This window comes from Anomalospiza imberbis, chromosome 6 (assembly GCF_031753505.1).
Source record: "Anomalospiza imberbis isolate Cuckoo-Finch-1a 21T00152 chromosome 6, ASM3175350v1, whole genome shotgun sequence".
NCBI lineage: Eukaryota > Metazoa > Chordata > Aves > Passeriformes > Viduidae > Anomalospiza > Anomalospiza imberbis.
In genome coordinates, this window is record NC_089686.1 from 27,695,705 (window position 1) to 27,722,261 (window position 26,557).

At 36.4% G+C, this 26,557-nt stretch overlaps 1 protein-coding gene across 3 annotated transcripts in view; it reads left to right on the top strand.

Annotated features, from left to right (window-relative positions):
- The window catches only part of PRKD1 (protein kinase D1), a 116,609-nt gene extending 91,885 nt beyond the window's left edge, over positions 1-24,724 (top strand). For 2 of the 3 annotated variants that reach the window (XM_068193006.1, XM_068193007.1), the window contains 12 exons: positions 508-712; positions 3,121-3,244; positions 4,042-4,119; positions 4,697-4,976; positions 7,260-7,312; positions 8,385-8,457; positions 9,393-9,499; positions 9,927-10,088; positions 11,427-11,525; positions 13,970-14,237; positions 21,502-21,587; positions 23,752-24,724. In XM_068193006.1, coding sequence (XP_068049107.1) covers positions 508-712; positions 3,121-3,244; positions 4,042-4,119; positions 4,697-4,976; positions 7,260-7,312; positions 8,385-8,457; positions 9,393-9,499; positions 9,927-10,088; positions 11,427-11,525; positions 13,970-14,237; positions 21,502-21,587; positions 23,752-23,970 — 1,754 coding nt within the window. In that variant the 3' untranslated portion in view covers positions 23,971-24,724. Of the gene's footprint in view, positions 1-507; positions 713-3,120; positions 3,245-4,041; positions 4,120-4,696; positions 4,977-7,259; positions 7,313-8,384; positions 8,458-9,392; positions 9,500-9,926; positions 10,089-11,426; positions 11,622-13,969; positions 14,238-21,501; positions 21,588-23,751 lie in introns of those variants that run through there. The other variant, XM_068193005.1, reaches the window with a different exon arrangement.
- The last annotated feature ends 1,833 nt before the right edge of the window (positions 24,725-26,557 follow it).

The window sequence follows — 26,557 nt, forward strand, 5'->3', positions numbered from 1 at the left end:
AGAAAAACTGATGCTGTCTTTACCCTCTGACTGGACTAATGATTTTATATTCCAAATAAATCCATTCACAAGCAACAATGCAACAAAAAGTTGTTTCTTACTCTGATCTCTTGCTTAGGCGTATTTAATTTGGAAACTGGAAAGTTTAATATAATTTAAATATAAGATAGATTATGCTATTAATGCCATGCCATGGTCAAATCAGTTAAACCCTAAGTCTTTAGTTTTGTTGCTTGTTTAGTATTTATTTTCTAATGGCAGGAAGCATTGTTTCAGTGGTATTGATTATTGTGCTGCTTTGTGCAAGCTTCACAGAAAACACTGTTCCTGTGCAAAGGAATATACAGTTCACATTAGAAGTAATTGTCTACTTACATTGTCTAGATGCAGGCAATAGACTTCGAAAGAGAACTTGAGTTTTTTGGAAGCTTAAAATGTGCCAGGATGTTGTAGTTGGAGTATTTTTGCACATCTTTTTAGATAATAATTTGCGAAATGGTATTCCAGACCTTCTTAGTCCTGGGGCTGAGTCTGATGTGGTCATGGAAGAAGGGAGTGATGACAATGACAGTGAAAGAAACAGTGGCTTTATAGATGACATGGAAGAATCTATGGCTCATGATTCAGAGATGTCAATGACAGGATGCCATAGTGACAATGGAGAAATGCAGGATGCTGATCTGGATCATGATGAATCTAACAGGATGATCAGGTGAGCTGGGGACTGAGTGTACCTTCCATCTTCCTTTGTATTTATTTGTACAAATCATGTCTAGGGCTCAAGGGGGAATGTACATTGTCACTATTCTCACTCATTTAGAATGGGGAATGTTGGTGAAACGTTGTGTGTTTGAAAGTGCAGTGAGAATTCTTCACTGATTTTATGCATTAGTAATTTAAAGGAAGCTTTATTGTCAAGTTGAAGTAGCATTTGAAAACTTATGCAAAAGTAGTTCTTACAGGTCTGTTCTCATATGAAAATGATGTGAAACTATTTGCATAAGTACTAGTAAAATATTTGTTTATTGTTTACTTATTTTCCAAAGTGTTCTTTCCCTGGTTTAACAGTGCAATGCCTGGACATTTAGACAAATAAACAAAACGTATAAGTGGCTATGGTATAATTGGATCTAGATTGTTTGTATTTTTAGATGCCTTTATTAAAAAGGAAAGTTTGACAAACTTAAAGTAGTAATTTGAGGCAAGTTACAAAATAGATTAGTACTTTGAAATGACTGTTCAGGAAGGAAAACAGGAACTGAGTTGTGCAACATACCTCAGAAGTGAATTAAGAGAAGAAAAATTCACTTATTGGAACTGCCCAAATACTATGGAAAAAATAGGGATTATTCATTGTCGGGGAGCCGAAAATGTATTAAGGTAATTTCAGCTGTAGTTTCCTTGATGCAAGGGATCTATACCTTTAAGGGATCTATACCTTATAAAACATTGTTTTTTCACGGGTCTGTTTGACCGCAATTTCCTCTTTTATTTTGCTTGTTGGGAGTCTCTCTCAGTAATATATTCCCCGTATTTCTGTGTCACTGTCCTACACCTGTTGCACTAATAGGAAGCAATCCATTTCAACAATATGCAGTTTTACTTTATACAGTGGTAAACTACTGTCATATTTATCTGCATAGGTACAATGTGTATGATGTATAGACACCTTGTATGATTGGAATATGAGCCTGGGCTTAGATCACGAAATCATTGTCACAGAACATTTTAGATTTCCAAGTTTTATGAAGCAGACAGCATTGCACGTTTTCAAAATAAAAATACCCAATTGTGCTAAGAAAATGGTCTATAACTAAGGTACATGTTTTACTTATGTAAGGGACATTCCTCCAGTAATACCTCTATGGAGTTATTTCTAAGGATAATTTCCATATCCATGGATATTTTTAAGTGATTATAAATGGCAAATAAAAAGTAAACCTTTTGTCAGTACAGACAAGAATAGCTAAATAGAAACTGCAGATGATTCAATCATTTTTAGGCAGAAAAGAGATGTTAACTATATGTTATGCACTTAATTAAACTTTCAGATAGCACTTTCTGCATTTTGATGGGAAACTACCAATTCATAAAACTTATTTCCAGGATGCATTACATTGAAGCAGGGCCATCTGCAGACACCTACAGTCACAACAACTTTGGGAACTTAACATATTATTCTTTTCCTAGACACTATCAGCCCTTTTTTGTTGGAGTTGTTGCTCCAGTAGCTTTGTTAGCAGGGCATAATACGAGAGCAGTGTTGTACTCTGTTTTCACATAAAATGCAGCATCACTGTTTAAATTTCTGCCAGGAATAACTGAGTATTCATGATTAGGACTGAACAGATTGAGTCCATATTCCATTACACAGAAACTGCTTTAGGAGTAGTCAACTCTATCAGCAAGGATGATGGACTAGGTTGCTTCTGGTTACTACCAGATTTTATCTGATGGTGCTATCAGGCATGCTGTCACATTCCCATGGCTTTCCAGCTTACTGTGTGTTGGCTGAATGGTAGAAAGTTGCAGTGTGCAGGCAAAGGGTTTCACCTTAAGTCTTTGAGTGTAGAGTGGCTTAAATCTCTTTCTCTGAGAGGTTCCAGCAGATTCTCTGCTGTGCCTGGCCAGGGTGTGTGCAGCTGGGCAGCTGACATGTTTTCTGCTCTGTAAACTGGCACATCAAACACTGGTGTGTTTGAGCCCAAGTGAGGTCACAGGACAGTAATCTGATGTACAGTGTCTGTGAAGGTTATGAGAGATTCAAGATTAAGTACTGCTCTGAATCATACAGGGAACAAGCTTGAGCAGTGGCTCCCACAGCCTAGCTAAGGCCCTAGTCATTTGCCCCTTTTCTTAGCTTATCTTTAGAAATATTTTTGGAATGTAAGCCTTCAGAAGGTCTCTGACATTCCCTTGGTGTAGCCTTTTTTCTTTGTAATCTCAAGATGCTTGGAATGACAAAACAAAATAATGTACAAACCAGGTCTGCTAACAATGATAAAAATAAATGTGGATATTTTCTCTGTGTGTGTATACATGTACTCTGATTTTAAAGATTTTTTTCTTTTTGTCCAAAGTTATCTTCTTTTTAAAAGTCTTTAATGATTTATTCTTAAGCCCTTCAACCAGCAACAATATTCCATTAATGAGAGTGGTACAGTCTGTGAAGCACACAAAAAGGAGAAGTAGCACAGTAATGAAGGAGGGTTGGATGGTTCACTATACAAGCAAGGACACACTGGTAAGAATTGTTACAGAAGACCTGTCTTCCAGTAAATGTTATGTTATAGCATAGAAACAAATTCTAGCAATACTCTGATAATTTACAGTCACTCATGTAAGGCATTTTTTCCAATTTTTATGATTCCTAAAGTCCCAACTCTTATCATAAATAGGTCTGGCACTGCTTGTAAGAACAGGAGACAGTTAAAACATGCAAAAACCACCTGAATATATCTGTTGCATTATCATAGGCAGCCAAATGTAATATCATTCTTAAGGAAGTGAAACATAATGTTATGTAAACATAATGTTCTGTGAAGTAGCTTTACTTTCCAGCTGCACTTTCCCTGATACATTACTGCCAGTTGAATTGAGACTTTTGTAAAGTAGATTTAGTGTAGAAAAAGGCTATTTTCATTTCAGCCTGCTAAAACATGAATAAAGCCTGCAGTATGTGACCTTCAAAAGTGAGCTGGGGTGTTATAAGGGATACAAAAAGAAATTTCAATTGTTTTAGGATCATATATATCAGCAAATTGTGCTGAATGTAATGCAGACATCAGAATGACATTTTAAATTTTTAAACCTTGTACAGTTTTAACAGAGCTATTCTGAAATAGCAGAGCATAATAAGAGGTCTATAAATTCTAAATTCAATTAGAAATTCTTCATTAAAATTTTGTAATAGTAATTGGGTCTTTATCATTCACAGTACATCTCTTCAAACTATGGAGACATTTTGGCAGTGGTGCTTTTGCAAAATGAGCATTTCATTAATTTATTTGTTTACATTAATTGTTACTTGTTACATTGCAGAGAAAGCGACACTACTGGAGGCTGGACAGCAAATGCATTACACTTTTTCAAAATGATACCGGAAGCAAATATTACAAAGTAAGGAATATTTTTCAACCTTATTTCATACCAGCAGAATATAAGGACTAGATTGCTAAATTGATGCTTACTAAAAGTACAATAATAGTGTAACTTCTATCTAGGTTTCGGGTTTTTTTTTTATTTTTTTCATTATTTAAACTGCGTATGTGTGTTGTGCTTTTCAAAAACAAGTCCCTGATCAGAAAGGTGTCAGCTAACGAGGACCTATGAGATGTGTGTTTTGAAAATGAAAAGTTTTTGTATGAGAAGTCAACAAGGTTTTATTTTCTAATGGAGTTCTCTTGATATATGGATGGCCCTGCTTTTTCTCTGAGGGTACCTCACTACTCTCTTTGGTAAGTTCATTTAAATAATTAAAGTTCTATTTAGTCTTGGAGAGAAACATTTAGTATTTTGCCATCAACAGTCATCTGTGTCACAGAGTTTCGGGTTACAAGAGCCTTTTTGTTTGTACAAGAAGCATGTGGTAAAAGGCAACAACTGATATAATAAACTAATCAAATAAAGCTCATGCTGAAGTTTTTTATGTTGATAATCTTTACAGAGAAAATAAAATATTTTTTTTTCATTTTAGGAAATCCCATTGTCTGAAATTTTGTCTCTGGAACCTGCAAAAACTTTCACTTTGCTGCCTCAAGGAGCCAATCCTCATTGTTTTGAAATAAGCACAGCAAATATAGTCTATTATGTTGGAGAAAACATAGACAACCTCTCAAGCGTTCCACTGAATAACAGCGTTATCAGCAGCGGTGTTGGCATTGATGTGGCACGAATGTGGGAGATGGCAATACAGCACGCCCTGATGCCTGTCATCCCTAAAGGGGCATCAACTGGGTCAGGACCCAGCCTGCACAGTAAGTCTGTTCATTTCCTCCATTTCTGATATTGAGAATCACCTTTCAAATGACATTGCTCAGTCTTCTGCACACATTGAAAGCATGTACTGCACAGCTAGTAAAGGCGGTTCTGTCATGGCTTGTCACTTGTCCTCCATATTATTTTAAACACCACAATTTCTCATCCATGTGTTTTCAGTTTACAGTAGGACATCTGTATTGATATACAAGATGCAGATATTTTAGTAAGCAACTAGTTATGAAATTAGTAAGGCTTCTAATTCAAATTTGCGTTGCTGGTGTAAGAAATAGCCTCCTTGTGCACAGGGTTGAAATTTTCTGAGATCTACTTCAGAATTGATAGATTTTTCCCCATCCTGACTGTAATTTATGTTTCTAACTGTCTGCAGAAGCAGCTCCTCACTCTTTGGGTCACTGCAGCACAGATGATATGCTCCCTTTCATCATATTTGGCTGTACAGCTGCCTCAAACATTGTCCCATGCTGAGATGAAAAGAGCTTAAATGTGAAGAACAGCTATTCTAGGCACAACAAGGCATGTCTGTTATCCAGGACCAAAAGGACTGAATATAACTTTGCTTCCAATTTACATACCTTTGTGTAATTCTCTAGCAAAGGTGACAGTTTATGTAAACCAAATATGAGACCTGTTTAAATCTGTCTTGGGTACTGATAATAAAGTAGCACAGAGCAAACAATTCCCTACTACTAGCCATGTGCTGCTGTGGTTGCTCTGTACTTCTGCTCAGCCTAGTGAGTGTAAATAGAATTTGGATATGTCTACATAATTTGGATCAGACCTTTTGTTGCAATGTACACCCACTTTAGCACTTGACATCTGGATGCTATTAATGCAGCACAAAATGCTAATGAGACCACAAGCCCTTCAGAAACCAAGAAATACAACAGGCTGTGGCATTGCATCTCCAGGCACAAAAGCTCACATATCAGATTAGATCGGCAATGTCCTTTGCTTTCTCGAATGGGATCTTGTGTAAAATAGTGTCAAATTCTGTATGTCATTTCCATCAGACTAGTTGCCTAGTGCTCCTGGTTTGAGTCCAGTGTAGCTAAACAAATCACCTAAAATACTGGACTGGGCATGACAGCTGTCTTATCTCCCTCTTGGGAAGTTTGAAAAATTTCTTTACAAGTTAGTAGCTATCTTTGGGTTATATGTGCAAAAATTAAGGCTGTTTGAGACCTTCAGAGATTTCTTGTGGAAAGTGAGAATGATAGCAACCTTCTTTCTTTTGCTCAAAGTCTAAGACTTGTCTTTGTCCATGCTTTTTTCCCTGTAAACACAGCAGTACATATATTTGAAAACAAATTGGCAATGATTAAAAACCTCTCCATAACTGAAACATTCTGTGCCAAAAGCAGTCCTCCTAAGGAAAGGGAATAAGCCATGTTACTCATGTTACTTACTGCAACTAGGATTAGTGCTGATGGGTAGTAGCAAGTGTCTTCAGTGTGTAATATAGGCCTTATAATAGGGGATACTGATTTCGAAATTTTTACTTAAACAAATGGAAAGCCAGCATGAATGGGATTCTACACAGAAGTAGGAGACAGAAGTGACTGTGGTCCCAAGAAGCATGCTTTCCTTCCTAATGTATTGTCTTTGTGTGATGCAGCTTGCAGTAGGCATATTCTGAATTTTGCCTGAGTAAGTTTGCTGTTCAAATGCTTGTGACATGCTAATAACATCCTAAGCTCCACACTGATAGAAGTTGAAGCATGTGTATTAAAATGCAGGTGCAAGGTTTTGTTTCCACTATGTCTGTTTTAATTTTTAAGTTTTATTAATGTCTGTTAAGCCAGTTGAAATTGTAACAGTATGCAGTCTAATTTGAATGTGTATTTGCCTTCATCTGAATAGCATCAAATATGTTGTAGGTGACTAAATAAATCAAAATTATTATTAAATCCACTAAATTAAACCAGTTTAGTTGCAGTTGTTACTTGGGAGAGATACAAAGCCTCAAAATAGAATGGGAAAAAGCACTAAGAAGCTTATTATGAGATTTCATTATTAAAAAAAAATATTAATGAATTGTATAATTCTGGTTTTTCCCTACACTGCAAAGCTGTTGTTAAATTCATGTGTTTGTGGGCTGTTATAATTTTATATTAGCTGGTAGACAAACTCGCTGACCTAATTGGTCCAATTTCTAGAGCTGTCAGTAGATACTGATGTAATATGAATGTCATTTCCTATTACTACATGTTTGAACTAAAAGCACAGCAATCTAAAGTATATTTTGCTTTCTTCCCCAGGGGATATATCCATCAGTATCTCTGTGTCAAACTGCCAAGTCCAAGAAAACGTGGTGAGTGTTCTCTGGATGCTGGTGCTAGACATGCTATGATTAAGCTGGCAAAGTCATTGATCTGCTTTTCAAGAGCAGTGTTAGGGGAATTCCCATCAGCCATTTCTCATTTACTTTGAAGAAATTAACAAACAATTAGCTTTTTAAACTTTTGATGAAAACCATCTTCCTGGCACCTTTTCTCAAGATGCAAGAATTATGTATGGGAAAATTCACAGGCTTTAACTGTGGGTCTATGTAGGATGTTACCAAATGGAAAACCGAGATGTAGAAATTACTAGTTCATGGAATTTGTCAACTGAACTTTGTAAAACTGACCACAAACCTTGATAAATATACCATTTCCTGTCACAACTGAGAGATCAGATATTCTTTGTTGTACAAAGATGAAACTCTAGCCAAAGGAAGAGTTGCATATATCAAAACACATACATAGAGAATTCTGGGTTTCTTTTACTCTAGGACAGTTAGACATAGGTCATGTGAACAAGTTAAGCAGTCACACTGCTTGCTTTCTATCTCATGGCAGATGGAAAAAATAGATATTCCCTGCAGCCAGCTAAATTTTGGGACAGTTCTGGTAGTTGTCAGAAAAAGATTGCAAAAAGATTGCCTGCTAGGGATGTGTCCATTTGTTTCCTAACAAAAAGTAAGACAGCTTTTTGTGAATTAGACATTCTTTTACTCTGTTATATATGCTGCTGGTTAAATATCAGGAAAATAAAGCTGAGCTGCAAGGTTTGATGTTTGTTTGAGTCTCCCAAATTAATCTGCTAACAGCTTGTGCTTTAGCCTGTGTTACAGCAATGAGAAATAGTGAGACATGAGACTGCCTCTCTGGCACAAATTGAATATTTTAACCCTCTCAGTGAACCTTTTGAAGATTCATCAGCTTTTACAGCAATTAGAGTTACTATGGCTTGTAAGAAAACACACCTGAATTTTTTGGCAGATAATATATTTTAAAATTTACTGTACTAAAAGAATGCAACTTCCCACTAGAAAAAGCAAATGAAATACGAATTTTCTTTTCATATTCTTAGGGCTTAATATCTATTGTTTGTATAAACAGGATATTAGCACTGTATACCAGATCTTCCCAGATGAAGTATTGGGATCAGGACAGTTTGGAATTGTTTATGGAGGTAAGGCTTTGGTGTGTTGTACAATTGTGCATAAATTGCACAATTTATAAAGATAAACATTTTCTTGAATAGGGAAAATATTTGGACTCTGAAATGTTTTGTTGCAGAAATTAGCTGTCTGTTGTTTCATTTAAGATGTATACATTCAACAAAATATATGTTTGTGTTTTATGTTGATTAATCATTTTGGAGATTGAAGTTTTCTGACCATTGGTGGGTCAATGTCTATCAATAGCTTCATATTCTCTGTTGGTTCTAATAAAGCTGTTCTTTTTGAGAACTGTAATACATGAAAAAAAAAATTATTCTCCCTCTGTGTTTCATTACATATTCCAGTGAGGCATTTTTTATTGTTTCTTCAGTAGCTTGTTAGAATTGTTTCTCTTTTTATTTTCTTATTAATTTTTCCTCTCTCTTTTCTCATTCTTCAGCAGTTTTTTGGGGGTGTATTTAGGTACAGCTGTTGTTTGAGACAGTGTGAAGTGAGAACTAATAACAAATTTCTCACTGAGGTATCTCTGACTCTCAGATGAACCTGGGACATGCACTAACATGCCTAAAGGCTATCACATATTTCATTATTTGCTAGTGTGGAGCTACCAGTGAAGGACTAAGCCTACAACCAGCCAGTTGCACAGAATGGAGCTGCAGCTTACACATATATGAGAAAATTAACTTTGCATCTATACTGTTGAAATGTAGAGCTAACTTTCTCATATGTTTTTTTCTTACATGTTTAAATGGCTTTGTCAGGTGATAGTAAGTTCTGTTGTCAAAGGGTAGAAAGAAGAGAAATGACAGAAAACTTTTAATGTCTTATCTGCAAACCAGCTCTAAGGACTACTTGGTTATGGCCATTTTTACAACCCATGAAAAGGGAACACTTTTTATAATGAATCATGTTAATTGAGAGAGCTTTTGTTTTATTAATGCAGGAAAGCATCGCAAAACTGGAAGAGATGTTGCCATCAAAATAATTGATAAACTAAGATTTCCAACTAAACAGGAAAGTCAACTTCGTAATGAAGTTGCCATCTTACAGGTACTTTTCTGTTCTTTTTTACTGTATTAGCTCCATTATTTATTTCTGTAAATACCAGATAATAATATAAAGATTTTAACTTATGATCACTGGGGCTTTTGCAAAAATATTAGTATTTTTGCTACATATTTTCTATAATAAGCCAAAATCAAATGTATCAGCAATGTCGCACTAGGAGTTACAATTTCTGCAGTTTTAAGCACCAGACACAATAAGGAAAATGAATACTAAACTAATTTGAAATTCATACATTCTCCTGTACTTCCCCTAGAAATTTTGTCCCTATTGCCTACAGGTTAGGCACACAGTTTAAATTACGGAATACTGAAACATTGTCTGGTTTAGGTGGGGGTGTGATGTCTGAATGTGTAATGATAAAAGCTACTGATCATATCGAGAAATCTAGTGCTGTATTTATCTTTAATAGAATCTTCATCATCCTGGGGTTGTAAATCTGGAGTGTATGTTTGAGACACCAGAGAGAGTCTTTGTTGTTATGGAAAAACTTCATGGAGACATGCTGGAGATGATCTTGTCAAGTGAAAAGGGCAGATTGCCAGAGAGAATAACTAAGTTTTTAATCACTCAGGTAAGAAATTAATTATAGACCTAGAAAGAGATTTGAGGTCAATTATTTTCACTGTTTCTTGTGTTTTCCTTTTGACATTATTTACCTGACTGGTTTATGAAAATCTGAGTAAAACAGGGGTGGTAAAACAGTTTTCTTTACATTACTGTATGTTACTATCTACATTATAGATAGTAAACCATTAAGAGGACTAAAACTGGACACATGTAGAGCTGTTGGCTGCTGGATGAGGGGAACATCAACCTTCAGTTTCTCATATGATGGAAGAATTAAGCACAAGAAAGCAAAGTACTAAAAGCAAACCATTGAAGAACTACAGAAATAAATTTGAGCTTCTTGAACTGCCTTATATCAAACCACTGCAGTTCATACTATGCACTGTTAAACCTGTTTTCTGTGCTGAGATTGGATCTCAGTGCTACCTGTGTCTGAGTCTGGATTCCATTGTTACTTCTGTTAACAATTTGGTGTGGGATTTATTTGAGCTTCCTGTTGTTATATTCCTGTAACATTGTCACACTGCTTCTTTGGCTGCCCAAAATACTGGTTTAAATATAGATACACACATCAGTAGTGAGCCACCTTACAGTCAGAGAAGCCCATGTTTCAGCAGTCAGGAAAAAGGAAAGAAGCAGGAGCAACAGTATTATGGTGTTTATTATTATCAATTCCTTATGTGATGTAGAACGTGACAGGTTTCCTAGTTTCCAGGCTTTAATGGGGAAAAATGCCACCAGCTTTAGAATTTGATTTCTTCTGTTCACAGGTGCATTCAGCCTCCTCACTGCTCACTGCTCTAATGCAGTGGCAAATTCTGTCAGCCCCTGACCAAACACAAGGAGTTGAGTTAAAGCCACACAAAAGGATGGATAGCTGTCACACTGTCGCTATATTTATGTGTATGTAACAGAACAGAAATACAGTCAACAGTCTCCATTCTTTCTGTTGTCAAGAAAACACTTCAATTGGATCATATAATATTTCTGTGAAATGTGTTTAGTTGAATCTAGATATGAAAGGTCATTCTGCAAATGTTACTACATTCAAAGATTTCATGCACAAAAAAAGGAAACAAATATTTAGAACCCAGTTTTTAAAAGATGCTTATAGTGTAAACTCTTGGAGAGGGAAAAATATTTGATGCAGTGAAACATCAAGAAAACTTGAGGCATAGCATTTTGGTTTTTGTTGGTGTTTTTTTTTTTTTTTCATTGTTGACATTCTTGTAAAAGGTACATTCTTGTTAGATTGTTTTTCTTCACACCAGTCCTTGCTTGTCTGGTTGCTGATAGTGTTCAAACAATATAAAACAAACAACAATAATTTGTTTATTCACAGATCCTTGTTGCTTTAAGGCATCTTCATTTCAAAAATATTGTTCATTGTGACCTCAAACCAGAAAATGTGTTATTGGCATCAGCTGATCCTTTCCCACAGGCAAGTAGAAAATGCCCTTTCTTAAGGCAATTTATTGTAATTAATAAGTTTTTATGTAACCTGTCTGCACAGAATTTTTAGGTAAGAAAATGTTCATCATTATTCAAGCTACTTCATAAAGAAGTTATGTCTGAAAATCCTTGACTCTTGTCATTTGTTGAACTAGATATAACGAAAATATTGAACTAGATTTTCAAGTGTGACATAGCTACTTGTGTGATCATTTCTAATTTGCTCACTATTAAGCACAAATTACTTGGCTGGTTGATTTGGTCCTGAAAGAAAGTTATTTTTCTGAAAGTTCGGGTAGGGCTCATGAAGACAAGAGCTGCTTCTTTAACTCTATACATGTAATTGCTATGTAGTTCACAGGATATTTAAATAAACATTCTGACTGGTTATATTTCTCATTAAAAGGTATTTTTATCAGCTTCTGTTACCTTCACTCTACAGTGTTCATCTATAATTTCCCTCAATCTCCCATATTCAAAATGAGTACTATTGATAATTTTAAAATAATATCAGTATCAATAATTGGAAGGGAAGGATCTGTACTGAGCTGTTTTAAATGAGAATTTCCAAGCTGCTTAATCTGTTACTTTGTAGAACTCAGACAAGGAAGTTTGCAGAGAGGCAGAATATAACTAGATCCACAATAAAATAAAAATGGAAGTTGAAGAACTGTCATGGTTTGATGCTGGCACAATGCCAGCACCCCCCCCAAAATACACCTTCCCAAAATAAATGCTGTGAGATGCGATCAGGAACAGAGCAGAGCAGGCCCAAGCTTAGAAATAAAGGGGAAAAAAAAAAACTTTATTAAGCTACTTCTACTATAAAAGACACACACACTAAATCCAGGATGAAGACCCTCCAAAACACTCATCCTCCTCCCACCCAATTTCCAACAAACCACAGTGAGACACCACCTGGGATTCCTGATCAAGTTGCCACCCTTCAGATAATCAATACTCAGTCCATCAAGGGAGAAAAGAGTCTCTCTTGCACCATAGACCCCCCCAGGAAACACAATTGCCACCGCTGTGTTTCCATGTCACACGTGGCAACCGCCCAGAGAAAATCTGCCATGGTGACACTCTCCTTCCATGTCACAGTGCTCTCACCACCGGGCATGGACAGACTGCTCATAGGGCTCCTTTAAGGATGCTTTGCCAAGGACCAAAAGAAACAACAGTTCAGCTTCTCATCTTGGGACTACAGTCTCCCCCATTTTCTTCCTCCCCTGGGGCCAAGGGTCTCAGGAACAGAAATCATCTTCTTCCTGAAGACAGAGGGCATCACCACATCCTCCTCAACTCTTCTCTGTTCACTCCACTCCTGTGTTGATAGTCGCTGAAGCAAATCTCTTGGATCACCATTGCATCCTCCTAAAAATGCAATCTCTGTTGCAGGAGAATTTGGTTTAGTCTATGGCTATCAAGAAAAGTCCAGCCACAAGCCACTCCATCATCTCCTCCCACCCAAAAATTTCCTCTTCCAACATCTCAGATCCCAGACTGTCTCTCTTCTACTTCATATTGAGGAGGAGTAATATTTTACAAAGCCTTCATTTCCCAGGAAAGGGTTAAAAATCTCAGACTCCCCGGACGGCTGAAATCTCTGCCCAGAACTCCAACTCCCACGGCTGGGCACCTTCTCCCCCACCTCCACCCCCGACCTCCTCCTTCTCCTCTGCTGGCAAATTCCAGGTGCCGTCAAGCTCTCTGTCTCTTTCCCTCTGATGGGGGGGGAACTGGTTCCCTGAGCAGGAATATAATATATTATATTATATTATATTATATTATATTATATTAATTATATTATATTATGACACGGAAGTGAAGTTTCTCAGGACATTCAGCCTGTGGCTGGGCAGGGGAGAGTCTGCACTCTCCAACGACCAGAACCAAAGAGAGAGTTCCCCTGGGAGTTCTTGCTTTTAACCCCCTGTGTTCTCAGAAGCGTGTCCATGCCTTCAGTGGTCACTCCAGGTGCCAGTATCCAAACCTGACCACTGATTGGTTTGACCACAACTTTCTGAGAAACTTCACTTCCGTGCAAACCATGACAAGAAGTAAATTTTGTCAAGTTACTTGTTTTAGGAAAAAGCCATAGGTAAAACCTTTTTTCTGTTTGCTGTGTTCTTATGCTATGAATGAAATGTATTGCTATTTATTACTACTTTCATCACGAACCTGAGCTGTTAAGCCTATCCGCAGCTGTGTTTTATTCATGGAATGAAGGAACAGAAGAGATACTATGGACTGGTATTCCAGTCTACTGTTTCAGTGGAATAAGAATATTCCTCTCAAAGAGGAGTTTAAAAAAAAGTACCCTTGAAGGAACAGTAGACATACATCTTGCAACTAATTGATGATAAAGGTTCCCCAACTATGTATAATAAAAATAATGTATGTCTTACTATAGCATTTTTCTTTAAACAGGTAAAACTTTGTGATTTTGGCTTTGCCCGAATCATTGGAGAGAAGTCATTTAGGCGTTCAGTTGTAGGAACACCAGCCTACCTTGCTCCAGAGGTTCTGAGAAACAAAGGCTATAACAGATCTCTGGATATGTGGTCAGTGGGTGTCATCATTTATGTAAGCCTCAGTGGTACCTTTCCATTCAATGAAGATGAAGACATACATGACCAAATCCAGAATGCTGCTTTCATGTATCCACCTAATCCATGGAAGGAAATTTCTCTTGAAGGTAATACCTGTTTGTGGCTGTTCTTATTTAAGTGGTCAAAAGAGTGGATGCATTTTGCTTTTATATTTTTTCCTGTACATAACAGAATTTAAAAAAATCCAGTAATGTAATGTGTCTGTTTTGTGTTATCAGCTGCTTTAGACATTTCCTACAGAGCATGTATAGACTGCATATGGCATAATCTCCTAGCATGGGATCGCTCCAGGAGGTGTTGAAGGAGGCACATAGCCACCTACAGATGATATTGCTATAGAATCTGTGGGGAGTTTAAGCTGCTGTAATGGATCTTGTGTATGTTTATTTATGTACCTCATCATTCAGCTCTATTGCATCTGCAGTCTGTTTCTTGTTCTACTTGTTACAGTAATTGAGTTTGGTTTCAATAGGGTGCTGTACTCTTGATACCTTTGTGTGGAGAAGATAAAAGTGAACAATTCCATAGATGAGATTTCAGGAACAGTGTGAGAAAATGTCATACAAGAGACTTTATGCAGGGGGAAAAGGCTTGGAGATAACTGTGAGACCTTTGAAACTCGAGTTCTGGTCAATGGCATCGAAGACTTTTGATAAAAATCAAAAGAACAATGTGACTAGTTCACTAGGAACATCTTTAAAGAAGGTTAATTAGTTCTATTAAAAATGTGTCTAAACACAACTAAGTAGGGCATTTTAAAAAATAGGCACTTCTAGTTTCACTAACATTTTCAAGTACATAACATTTTCAGGCAATTTGATTTTCTTTGAGATTTTTTTTTTTAGTCCAGAATTCTGCAGGATTATAAGTCTTAAAGCAAAGAAACATTATAAGTATCACACCCTTATATCCTTTTCTGAATTGTAATATGTGCCAAACTGAATTACAATATTAGCATTTATAATTTCTGGTATTTATAGTACCGTTTTTCTGGTTTTCAGTCGATATGTTAAACATACCCATTAAGCATAGTTTAGAGCAGTGTGCCTAATGCTTACTATAATATATATTACAGCCATGTGAGATTCTCTTCTGAAAATGCTCTGAGAGCATTGTTTGTTATTTTATCTCAGTGGCAGATGAAGTTTGAAATCTGTTGGAGGAAAAAAAAAAAAGCTATAAATCTGCACAATTACACACTGAAGTTCTCCTGAACCTCCACACACTTTGATATGTAAGCTGACAGAATCTGTTGGCAGCAATGCTTTATCTGTCGCTAGAGATAAGCAAACAGCAATCAACACAGGGGAAGCTGCAAGAAATTGTCTCCCACAAGTTTCTACTGTGGTAGACAGAAGATCAATTTTTGCACTCAGAGGTGAAGATTCAGTAGAGCACCTAAAGAAAACTCACCTACTTGGGTGTTATCTCTCCATTTGTAGAATCACAGCCTTCATTAAGAGTTGATGGATACCAGGCTGCAAGCATACAGAACAGAGGGAAACACACTTTAACAAATTACTAAATTAAAATCTGCTAATACATTGTGATTGTATTACATATTTTGGATTGCTAGGTCATGAAGCACTCCATTGTGCTAAATGAAAACCTGGAAATGTCTGAACAGATTCCATTACATCAGGAAGTTGAAGTCTGGATCTCTGTCCAAGTATTATTTGATAAGGCTGATTTTTAGAGCTCAATTTTGAACTCAAATTCCATATTACTTAGGGAAAATAAAGGAATGTTTTTCTCATGTCCTGCTCCACTCTCCTGCACAGCTTGTGAGAGAGCAGCTTGTGAGGGGAGCTGCCCCTGTGGACCTGCTGGCTGCATCCAGTTTCTGTTACTTCTGACAGTGCAGCATGGTTAAAATGCAAACCTGTCCTGGTGTCCTAATGCATCTAATCTGGATTACAGGTCTGAACAGTGCCTTGTTAATTAATGCCACAAATGATTGGATCATTTAGAGGAGAAACACAGATTATTTTAAAGGTTTTATGAGGGAACTTCTGTGTGCCTATTGCAAAGACTGGTCCTATGGAAACAGCAGTTAAACCCTTTGTGTCTTGTCCATGATTATTACTGTAACTCAGAGAGCCAAATGTCTAAAACTTCTTGCAACTGTAGCTATTCCAGTGGTCTCTTCAGAGCACTGCTCATGTAAAAAGTTTAAGAATAGCTAAACTTAGTTATTGCCATCTTCTATTTTTATTGTAATCGGAGAGGAAAAATCATATATTTCTTTGAATCCAATAGATAGTTCAGCAATTAGAGTGAATTATGCTGTGTTTAGCACCACTTTGATTTTAGTGCACACTACATGCTTTTCCTGATACTTGCTAAACAACATATTAATTTGTGAGCTAGAATGCAGAGGGTAGCCGCTAGCAAAATTTAAAAGAAAAAAAAAGAGTCTGATCATATTTAAACAATGTGACTGGAAAAGTAACAACAGTGGTAAAGTAGCCTAAATATTCCAATATATGTTACTTAGTCAATTACTGGTCTTTTAAGTAAAATTGGCTTTTCAAATTTTAAATTGCACTGATGAGGTGATAGATTTATAAAAAACACATGACCCATCACAATTTAAACTGCATGGTAATATAAATAATATACTTAAAATCTAACAGATTCAGAGGAAAAGAACATGGAGATAAGTTGTGTTTTGGAGGAAAAGTGTGCCATATTGGGTAATATTCTGGTCTGTGTCAATTTTCTTGATAGTAACTTTCTCTGTAGCATTTTAGAGCAATACTTAAAATCTGCAGTCACAAGCCAAGACAAAAGACAGAACCTGTTTGAGGATAATATTTTCTGAATGCTCAATGTTTTTAAGTCACTATCAACAGCTGTCTTCTTTGCCAGCCATTTATATGGTCTAGTCCTCTCTTTCCATAATGTGTCTGTCTGATGTCATAAGTCCTGGATTAATTTCATCAGCTCTTCCTGATGAGTAATTTAGCTTTTTGTGTAATGCTTTGTCCTTCCTTTTATCCATTAAAATGTAACTTACAAAAATGAAGACCTTTCAGTTTTGTAGATCTCCGATTTCTCCATAGGGAGTTCTGATTTTTACCTAAGTGGCTTCATTTTTCGATATTTTTCCAATAACTTCACTCTTTCAAAAGAACACATCCCAAAACCTGATTCTGTTTTTGGATGTCTAAACAGGATTGTAACATATTACTGGAGATAGGTAGTTTTTGTGGTAGATGTTTGGTATGCTTTAGAAAACCAGTTTTTTTCAGAGCCATTCAGCATTTCATTGACCAGTCTCTTTCTGCTCTCTCTTCAATGTTTGTCAAGCCAGGCTATATTTCTTAAGTCACTGAATTGCTGTATGACAATTTGAACTTAATTCAGTCTTCACTGTGGCATTTTGCTAGATACTGATATAGAGTAATCTACTTGCAGAATTCCTGTCTATTTTATAGCTTTAAATTTCACATGTCTCAAACATGGGTCCTGTTTTCAACAGCTTTACTGTTTGTTTCCAGTTTTGACCTTCCAGTCTACTAAATTTGCATCATCTCAAGAGATTTATTTTTACTTAGCTACATGATAGAATAAATAAATGTTGCTATTATTGCTACTAGCCTGATGGGCTGTGTGATGTACATCACACATCATTGATTAGGTTCTTCACATTACTTAATATTATTAAAATAACTTGGAAAGAAACAATGCAATTCCCATAATGCATTAAATTTGATCATGATGTCCCTGTTACAATGCTTTGTAGTCATAAATAAATACCACATCTGGCTTTGAGTCAGTATTTATTTATACTTGTTACAACATAATGTGAATAGAAACTCTGAATGCTTCACACATTAATGAGAAAGTCACATGAATGACTGAGCATTGAGTATGAGGAGGTCAATGCATGTTATAGCTCAAAGATGCTCTCTGCCTCTGTAAATGTTAAGCTAGCTGTTGAAAAGGAGGTCTTGGCTCTACTTACACATTTGCTTGGATAAATTAGTATTAGGAAGTCTCTTTTGTAGGGTACAGCTTAGAATTGCCAAGGATTTCTTTTGAGAGTACAGCTGAATCTATGTCCCTGAAAATCTAAGCCTGCTGAAGATCATTTTATGCTAAAATAACTGCATGTACACTAGAGCATTTGTCAATAAAGATGTACTGACCAGCAGCAGGAAAAGGATTTGAGTGTATGAAAAAATTATAATAATGATGACCTCTAATCAATTAACCTATTCTTAGAAAAATCCAGGGCCTAGGAGGTCCTGGACCTCCTATACTAGTAGTAGCAGCTTAAATTTGTACAAATGATGGCAGTTAGAGTAGGTAGTATTCTAGGTGTACTTTAAAAATTCTTAATCAATTATAAATTTATCATAAATTTAGGACTGCTTTTTTAATACCCTTAAGATGATTTCTTGTTTATAACTTACATAAAAAGTTTAAATCTGTAGGGAAGGACTAAATGAATGATATGTGTGTAAATAGGATTTTCAGATATTTCATTAGCACTTGCATTTATGTGCAGGTCACATCCTAATTGAGTTAAAGCAGTCATTCCTTTGAAAAGCAATTATTGTGTTAATTTGATACTTAGAGTGAAGTAACTTTGTCTGCACCACAGTTAATTATTTGCCATATTAATAAACTTGCATAAGCAGTATAGAGTAATGAACCTCCTGACTGTGGAGATTCTTTCTAGTGAATTGAAAGTAAAGAGCCATCTTTCCTAAAATCAAAGGGATACAGAGCTTTCTGAAGTTTGCATTTGAATTTTTGTGTTGGGGATTCTGCTGAATGATCACCTGTCTAAAAGGTCAGTATTCATTCTACTGGAGTAGTTGGCTAGTTTATTCCCTTTAACAAAGTCTCCAGCTCGTGGAACTTTGTAAGTCCTCAAATGACTGCTTACACTATCATGGAAGGTAAGCAGGAGCCCATAAAAGTGTTAGCAAAAGCACTTCCATAATCCTCTCAGAACCTTCACTCAGGTTGCCTTCTTGGTGATAACATGGTGCATTCCTGTTGATTGTGTGCAGAGCATAGGTGGTCTTTCTTAGTGCTCTGAATTTATTTAATTATTGATTTTACAGAGGAATACTATAAAAATTTATAAAGCTCCTAAAATGTCTGATAAGGATTACTTGAAAACCCGATTTTAAAAAAATCAGTGAAAATACTTAAAAATACTGTGTAGTTACTACCCTCTCCTCAAAACTGCTTTATCTTCATAGACAGAATATTTAATTTTGTAACAGATTCTGATGCCCAGATTTGGCCCCCTGAAGTTGTATGTCTAAAGTAAATGTTAATGCCTTCCAAATTTTTATCTTCAGTGTTTTTAAGCAGTGCAACTGTAAACTTAATCATCAAAGAATTATGTGATTTTTTTTTTAATTCAAAAATTGAGTCAACATGAATCTTACTATTCATTCATTTTATGTGAATTGAAGCCAGACTAAGCTTTGTAAGATAGTGGCTGTCAGGATCTGTCAGAACAGGATGGAGGTTTTGTGAGTTTAAACACAGAGGAAAACAGTGAACTTTCCACATCTTTTAAGCATTTTAGTTCCAGCACTCGCAATGTCATTATTAAACTTCCTAGATTCTTCTTACCTTTACACTGCACTGTTCTTTTGTTGCCCTGCCTGTATCTATCACTTGCATCTTGGCTTCTGTTACTCAGACAGAACTCTTACAAGTTCAAGAAGTGGCATTTCTTGAGTTGCATGAGAAACTCATGCAAAAGTAGGAAAGACTCTTTGCTGTTGGAGCTTGTATTTTCTTCCTTCACCTAAGTTTGAAAACTTTGAGTAATATAGCAAATAAAATTGTGTCAGATAGTTTGAGTTTCTACTTCATGTGTACTTCTAGTAGTCATGTTGCATTTCTGCTTATTTATTTATTTGTGCTTATTTCTTAAGAGGCAAGGGATAGGCAAAACTTTCCTGACAAAAACAACTCTAGATAAAAAGCTAAAAACAAACAGCAAAACTGGCTACAGAAACAGCAATATTCCAGTGGTGAAACAAGCAGACTGTCTGTGTAAACTGTTCTCGACTGCTCAATACTGACAATTGTAATCATCCAGGGGAAACTGCCTTTTCATTCTCATCATAGTTTGCTTTTCTGTTTGTTTGGTTTTTTTTGGTTTTTTTTTTTTTTTTTTTCTTTTGTGGAACTTCTGTAGTGATTTTTTTCTAGACCAGTGCCTTTCTGGTCTGTTCCACAAGCCATTGGTAATTTCCCCCAAGAATACAAAGAAATATGTTATTACATGTAATGCATCCTTGTCCTGAAGTGAAAAAAGGAGCAAAGGGGCCCCTGGTCCTGTTGTAACTTGAAGGAGATTGAATAGCTAAATATGATTTCATCACTTGTGAGGCTCACAGTCATACCTGCTTCCAGTGGGTTGCACAGAAGGAATGTAATAGAGACATTATCAACCCTCAGTGATGGGAAGAACATTCAGTAGGTACTTGACAGTTTCTGAGGCGCATGCTGGGATATGTGCGCCTATATTGCAGCAGTTACCAAGACAATCCACCCTTTCATCAAGTTCTTGACCTGTTTTCCAAACTGAGATTCATAGTAAATGATTGAAAAATTAACTCTGAAGATCATATACATACAAATACCACTAAAAATAATAAAGAAATGGTAGCCCTACTAAATTCACATTCAGTACTGGCTTATGTATCAAAAGACAGACTGAAGTCTTACTGTAATTCTGCTGAATTTAAGGGGGAGTTGGACAGTGTTGCAGAAGGAGCTGATGTTTGTTGATACCCAAATATACTCCTGTAGGTAAGGGATTATGTTTTCCTCTTTGAAACATGAGATAAAAACAATGGTCACTACTTTTTGATAGGTGGTATCAAAACCATTGTGTATGACTGATTCCCAATCTCTTCCCCATAGCTTGAACTTGAGAATGTCTCCTATGAATAAAGAGGAAGAAGATTAACCCCACTATTTTGGAAAACAAATGAGTTTTAAGAATGATGCCATCTGTCAGTAATGGTCCTACTGGATATCCACTGACTTTCTTATCCCACATACTGTTCACCAGCATTTTGAGAGGGAACAAAATAAGCATGAGTTAGAGAACTTAGCATTAACTCTACTTGATACTAAAAGAGTCAATAGATAAGAATCTGTTTGTCCACAATAGAAAAGTAAAATTAGGACCATCTGTTCCAGGAAAAGAATGGCTTGGAGCCTGTGGCAATGCTTTCTTTGTCAAAAGTCCTGACAATTATTTTCTATCATTCCCATGATTGCTGTGTAGCTCTCTGTTTGCATGTTCTTGTTGAAACAAATACATTTGAACTAACATTTCCCAATATTATTTCCTTTCAGCCATTGATCTCATAAATAATTTATTGCAAGTGAAAATGAGAAAGCGCTACAGTGTGGACAAAACGTTAAGCCACCCATGGTTACAGGTATTTCTACAAATTCCATATTTTTCCTTTTGCGTTTAGACTCTAAACATATAACAAATCTTCATTTTTAAGCACAGTAGAATCTACAAAAATCTACAAACCTGAGGATGTTTTTAGGTCCTTAGAACCTCATGCTCATTCACCAGTTTATCTCATTGATTTCTGAAGTATTAGATTCCAGTACTAAACAGTCTTATGCTGTCAAAATAAATTTTAAAATATTTTATCATTTTTGTCTACTTAGAAAATTATGTATATAAAAAAAACTCCTTGTAGCCATTTGACTTACATTATTTCATTGCCTACAGTTTACTCTGATTCACTTCTTATTAAAATTATTCAACGGGCTTTCACTTCACAGTCATCACAAAAACTAGTGAAATTGTGTGCTTGCCAGGAAAATACATTTACCACATTCAACTGAATTCTTCAACTAAAAGCTGAGATATAAGGAATTCTCAAGATGCTAGCAGTCTCTGTCTTGTGCTCACCATATGATGTGGTAATTTTTTTTATCCCAGCAGCAGCAAAATCGCTGCAACTTTTAGGCCCAAGACAAAGCAGGGAAGAGCCAGGGCTTGTTCCAGCACCCCCAGCCAAGGAGCAGGGAAGCTTGGGGACAGCCCAGGCTAGGGCATTGTGTCCCTCCTTGGAGATGCCTATCGGATCTCCCAAGGGAGTTTTGTTTGCATCTAGGAAAATAATCGTGGCACAGGCATGGCATAGACCAGATACATAATCCCCAGTCCCAAAGGAATCTTTATCAAACCAGAAAACTGAGTCCTACTTCAGTATCTTATAGCTGATCCTGTGTCTCAAAGTAGATGGTGACCTTCTGGTATAGGAGAAAAAGGGCTGTAACTGCCCCCTCCCCTCCCCCCCACCTTTCTCAGGGACATTTATCTGGAGCTTGCTTTCTTCCTCTCAGATTTCCTGTCCCTCACTAGTTTTTTCCTCCAAGACTGTTCTTCTCCCTGGCAACCATTGCAGGATGCATTTGCTTGAGTCTTTGAGGACCAGAAGTGTCTGGGCTAAGGTCTGCAGCAAGATGTTTGCTGTCTGTCTCATGTGACAGGACAGGGTCCTTCTTTTCTAGATCCACTTTTATTGCTTGTGTAGTAGTAAGAGGAGGTGAACTAAGATGAGGCAGTTCAGCAGCAGCTCTAGCACTAGGGATGGGATGAGTCCTCAGTCCTAAATTGCAGGCTAAGGAAAGATAACAGTGATAATTTTTCCTTACAGGACAGTGAGACTTAGTGGTGTTCTCTGAGAGGATGACTCTAAGAAATGGGCCAAAGTATATGAGATACTTATAGATGAAAGCTTTATGAATTTACTGTGTTTGAGCTTTCTGGTGCTTTGGCTATGTAGTTAGGATTGTGTCTTAGGCTGAGACAAGATGAAGGAGAAAAAAAGAAAACTGGATACAGGATCATGAGGAGAGATGAGTCTGCATGGGGCTAGGATTGGATCTATTACTGCAGCTTCATGTGTGCTTTGGGTGGGAATAAGAAAATAAATTTTTAAACTTGGATACTTTGGACAGATGAGAGGCTGCAGTGCATGATGGTCTAAACAGCATGAGACTCAAACTAACTTCCATCCTTACATTTGGCTGTCAACATGGAGTTCCAACTACCTTATTGTTTAGATGTATACGTTTCTTTGAGCAAACCAGTAATTGCCCAAGTTTGGAAATGGAGTTTTTCCTAGCCCAATCTGAATTTATGTTCTGCATGATTATGCTGAGATACAGACTCGACTGTCTTGACTGATACATGTACATCAGAATGTACATGTATGATTTAAAGAGGTTTCTTCTTCCTTATTCATCTTGTGACTAGAGGGAGGAATTGCTTTACCACCATGCCTCAGTTAGATATTATGGCAATCTATACATATCTGTACATTTTGCAAAACAACCTGTAACATCTCAATACTATACTTGTGACAATTCAATAAAATCAATTTATCAAAAAATCCTCTAGAGATGAAATTTATATCTTTAGGCAGATTTCACATTTATATAAGATTTTTTCCATTCTAGAGCAATAGTGATGACCCTTATATAGCTGAGTTAATAGCACTTTGAGTGTTATTGATAGCAGAAGGGAATGTAATTTATTTTAGGAAATCTAAAAGTAATACTGTTATTCTTTTTCAGGACTACCAAACCTGGTTAGATTTAAGGGAACTGGAATGTAAAATGGGGGAACGTTACATCACCCATGAAAGTGATGACTCCCGGTGGGAACAGTATTCAGAAGAACATGGATTGCAGTATCCAGCACACCTTATCAGTCCAAGTGCTAACCATAACGAAAACACCAAGCTAGAAGAAACAGAAATGAAAGCCCTCAGTGAGCGTGTCAGCATCCTTTAAGTTGCATCCCCTATAATCTGTCAAAACACTGTGGAATTAATAAATACATACGGTCAGGTTTAACGTTTGCCTTGCAGAACTGCCATTATTTTCTGTCAGATGGGAACAAAGCTGTTATGCTGTTACACTGTTGATATATCTGAGTTGCCAAGACAAATCAACAGAAACATTTTTGTGTGACCAACTGTGTTGTATTTACAAAAGTTCCCAGAAACACTAAACTTGTTATTGTGAATGATTCGTGTTGTATTTAATGTATTAAAACCTGTCTCCACGGTGCCTTTGCAAACTAGTGTTTTTCTTACTTGAGCCTCATTTTGGTAAGAGAGAACTTTCCCGTGAAGATCTCGGGGGTATTTTGTGCATCGTTAGTATTGTAATTGTAAGCAAACTCTTGAAGAGTAGATTATAACTGCTGTTCTGTGAACAACTTCTACCATTTGGATAAAAGCTTTATTTAGTGTTCTAAAAATAGAAAAGGCAAAAAATAATGAATTGCATAGAACTGTACAGTTTCAAATCAGATAACCTGTGTGTGTGTATTTCTGTGTTTGTGTATATAGATAGCATAACACACATAACTTGCTCTTAAGCCTAAATGCCTTAGTAAAATATAAAACTGCAGCATGTCAGTTGTATTTCCCCTTTTCTTAAAATATTCTTCTCTATTATGAATATTCCCTAATATGTACATTCAGAAGCTAAATAACGTGTTGACTTTGTGTATGTTTTCAATAAAATCCTTGTTAAAATAGGTTCATTGATGAAACTTTCTGTTTAAAGTAATCCTGGAGTGGCATCAGAAGTATATAGAATAAATTAATTCATCATTAAAGAAGACAACATGGAGGTTGGTGGGAAAATGCTGCTGGATAACCTCTGTACCTATCACATGTATTTTATAAGAACCTAATCGGACTGATTTTGTACAGTTTTGAAACACACTGAGGGAGTGGGGAAGTTGAGGATGCATTAAAAGAATTTTAGTTTTTTGAGGAATGTGCTGCTTCTGTTTTTAAACTGAGTTATACTGAACTGACAAGGTATTGCAGATCTTTTTTGCTCTTCTTTCCCTGAAAACTTTAAAGATGCTGTCATTTCTAACAGTTACTTAGGCTACCAATGCTAAGCCATTTAGTTTTAACAGTGGGAGATGTTCAGGCTGCACTATAAAAACACGTGACAAAGGAACTCACTGAAAAGCTGAAATTTATTCTTTGCCGTTGTCTGTCTTGGAAAAAAACCAGTTAATTTATAGGTATTGAAGACTGAGGTTAAAAATGTAAAGATGCATTGGACTAGAGGCAGAAGTAAGCAAAGATAAGAGCTAATAGCCACATATGGTAAAGCTCCACTCCTCAAATATTGGCTTTATGTTAGTCATGAGCTCTTCATTAGATAAATCCATTCTTTCATTGAAGAGCTTTGTCCTGAGAAAATTTTTGCCAGATATATAACATCACTGAAGCCAGAAAAATTTTTCCTCTGTAATTTGCACCTCTGCTGGATAGTTAGTATGTACTGTAATAGAAATGAAGGAAAGGCACCTCTATGCAAACAGAAAAAATGAGATTCTAGAAAATTAAAAAGTATTGTGAAAAATTTATAAATCTCTTCTCCTTCCTCCCCACCTTCTTTCCCTACTCCCACTTCCAAAAAAACCAAAATCCTTCTCTGCTTAAGGTCTCTCATAATCATGGCCTTTTAACATGTTGTGAAGCAGCTCTTGTTGGGTAAGGTCAAATGTGTCAACTATTCTGCCATGCTTTATTTTCTGCCATATTTGTATTTTCTGTCAGAATGTTCCTACAAGACTAAAAATTGGTTAATCATTGGCCATTGTTTATTTTTCTTTCAGCCTTACACTCAATCATCAATTGACTGTACAGTAAACATAAAAACAGGCTTGAGCTGAGTATCAAATTTTCTGTTAGTAAAAGTGTATGTGCTTGAGTATATTTAAAAGTAAGTCCACTTATAGGTGCACTGGTGGACTCATGGATATAGGAAGATTATATCTCTTCCATTCTATGAGTACTCTAGGGGTCAAGTCAAAGAAACTAACTTTTCTAGAAGGAAATTAGGAGAATTACCAGAGTCCTATAGACTTTTTTCAGATGCTGATACCATGACTGCTCATAAGGAGCCTGGACATTATAGAAGTGCTTTAATTTTGTTGTGTCATTCCCTTGGTATCAACCTGTAAAAGATTTAGAGCTCTGCTTTCATATTGATTAATTTAGGTGAGTTGGGATTTTAGTAGTGAATTGGTTTCATTTACATTTAATGTACTAACTCTTGAGAAAAGGTAGTTTTCAACAACACAGATAAATTCTCAGAAATATCAACATACTGGCACCCTGTTAAGCATGGACAGTAGTGTAGAAATTAAGTGAGAAAGCAAACCACTGGAACTTTCAACAACATGTCTAAGAAGGTGGGTGGCAAAAATAGAAACTACAGCTTTCAGTGAAGGAAGAACAACACCGAGTACTTCTACTAAATCCTAATGTCTCCTGATTTCTTCCATAACCCTGCTTGGCATGCACATGAGTTTGCTAAGCAGAGAACTGTGTTAATAAACTTT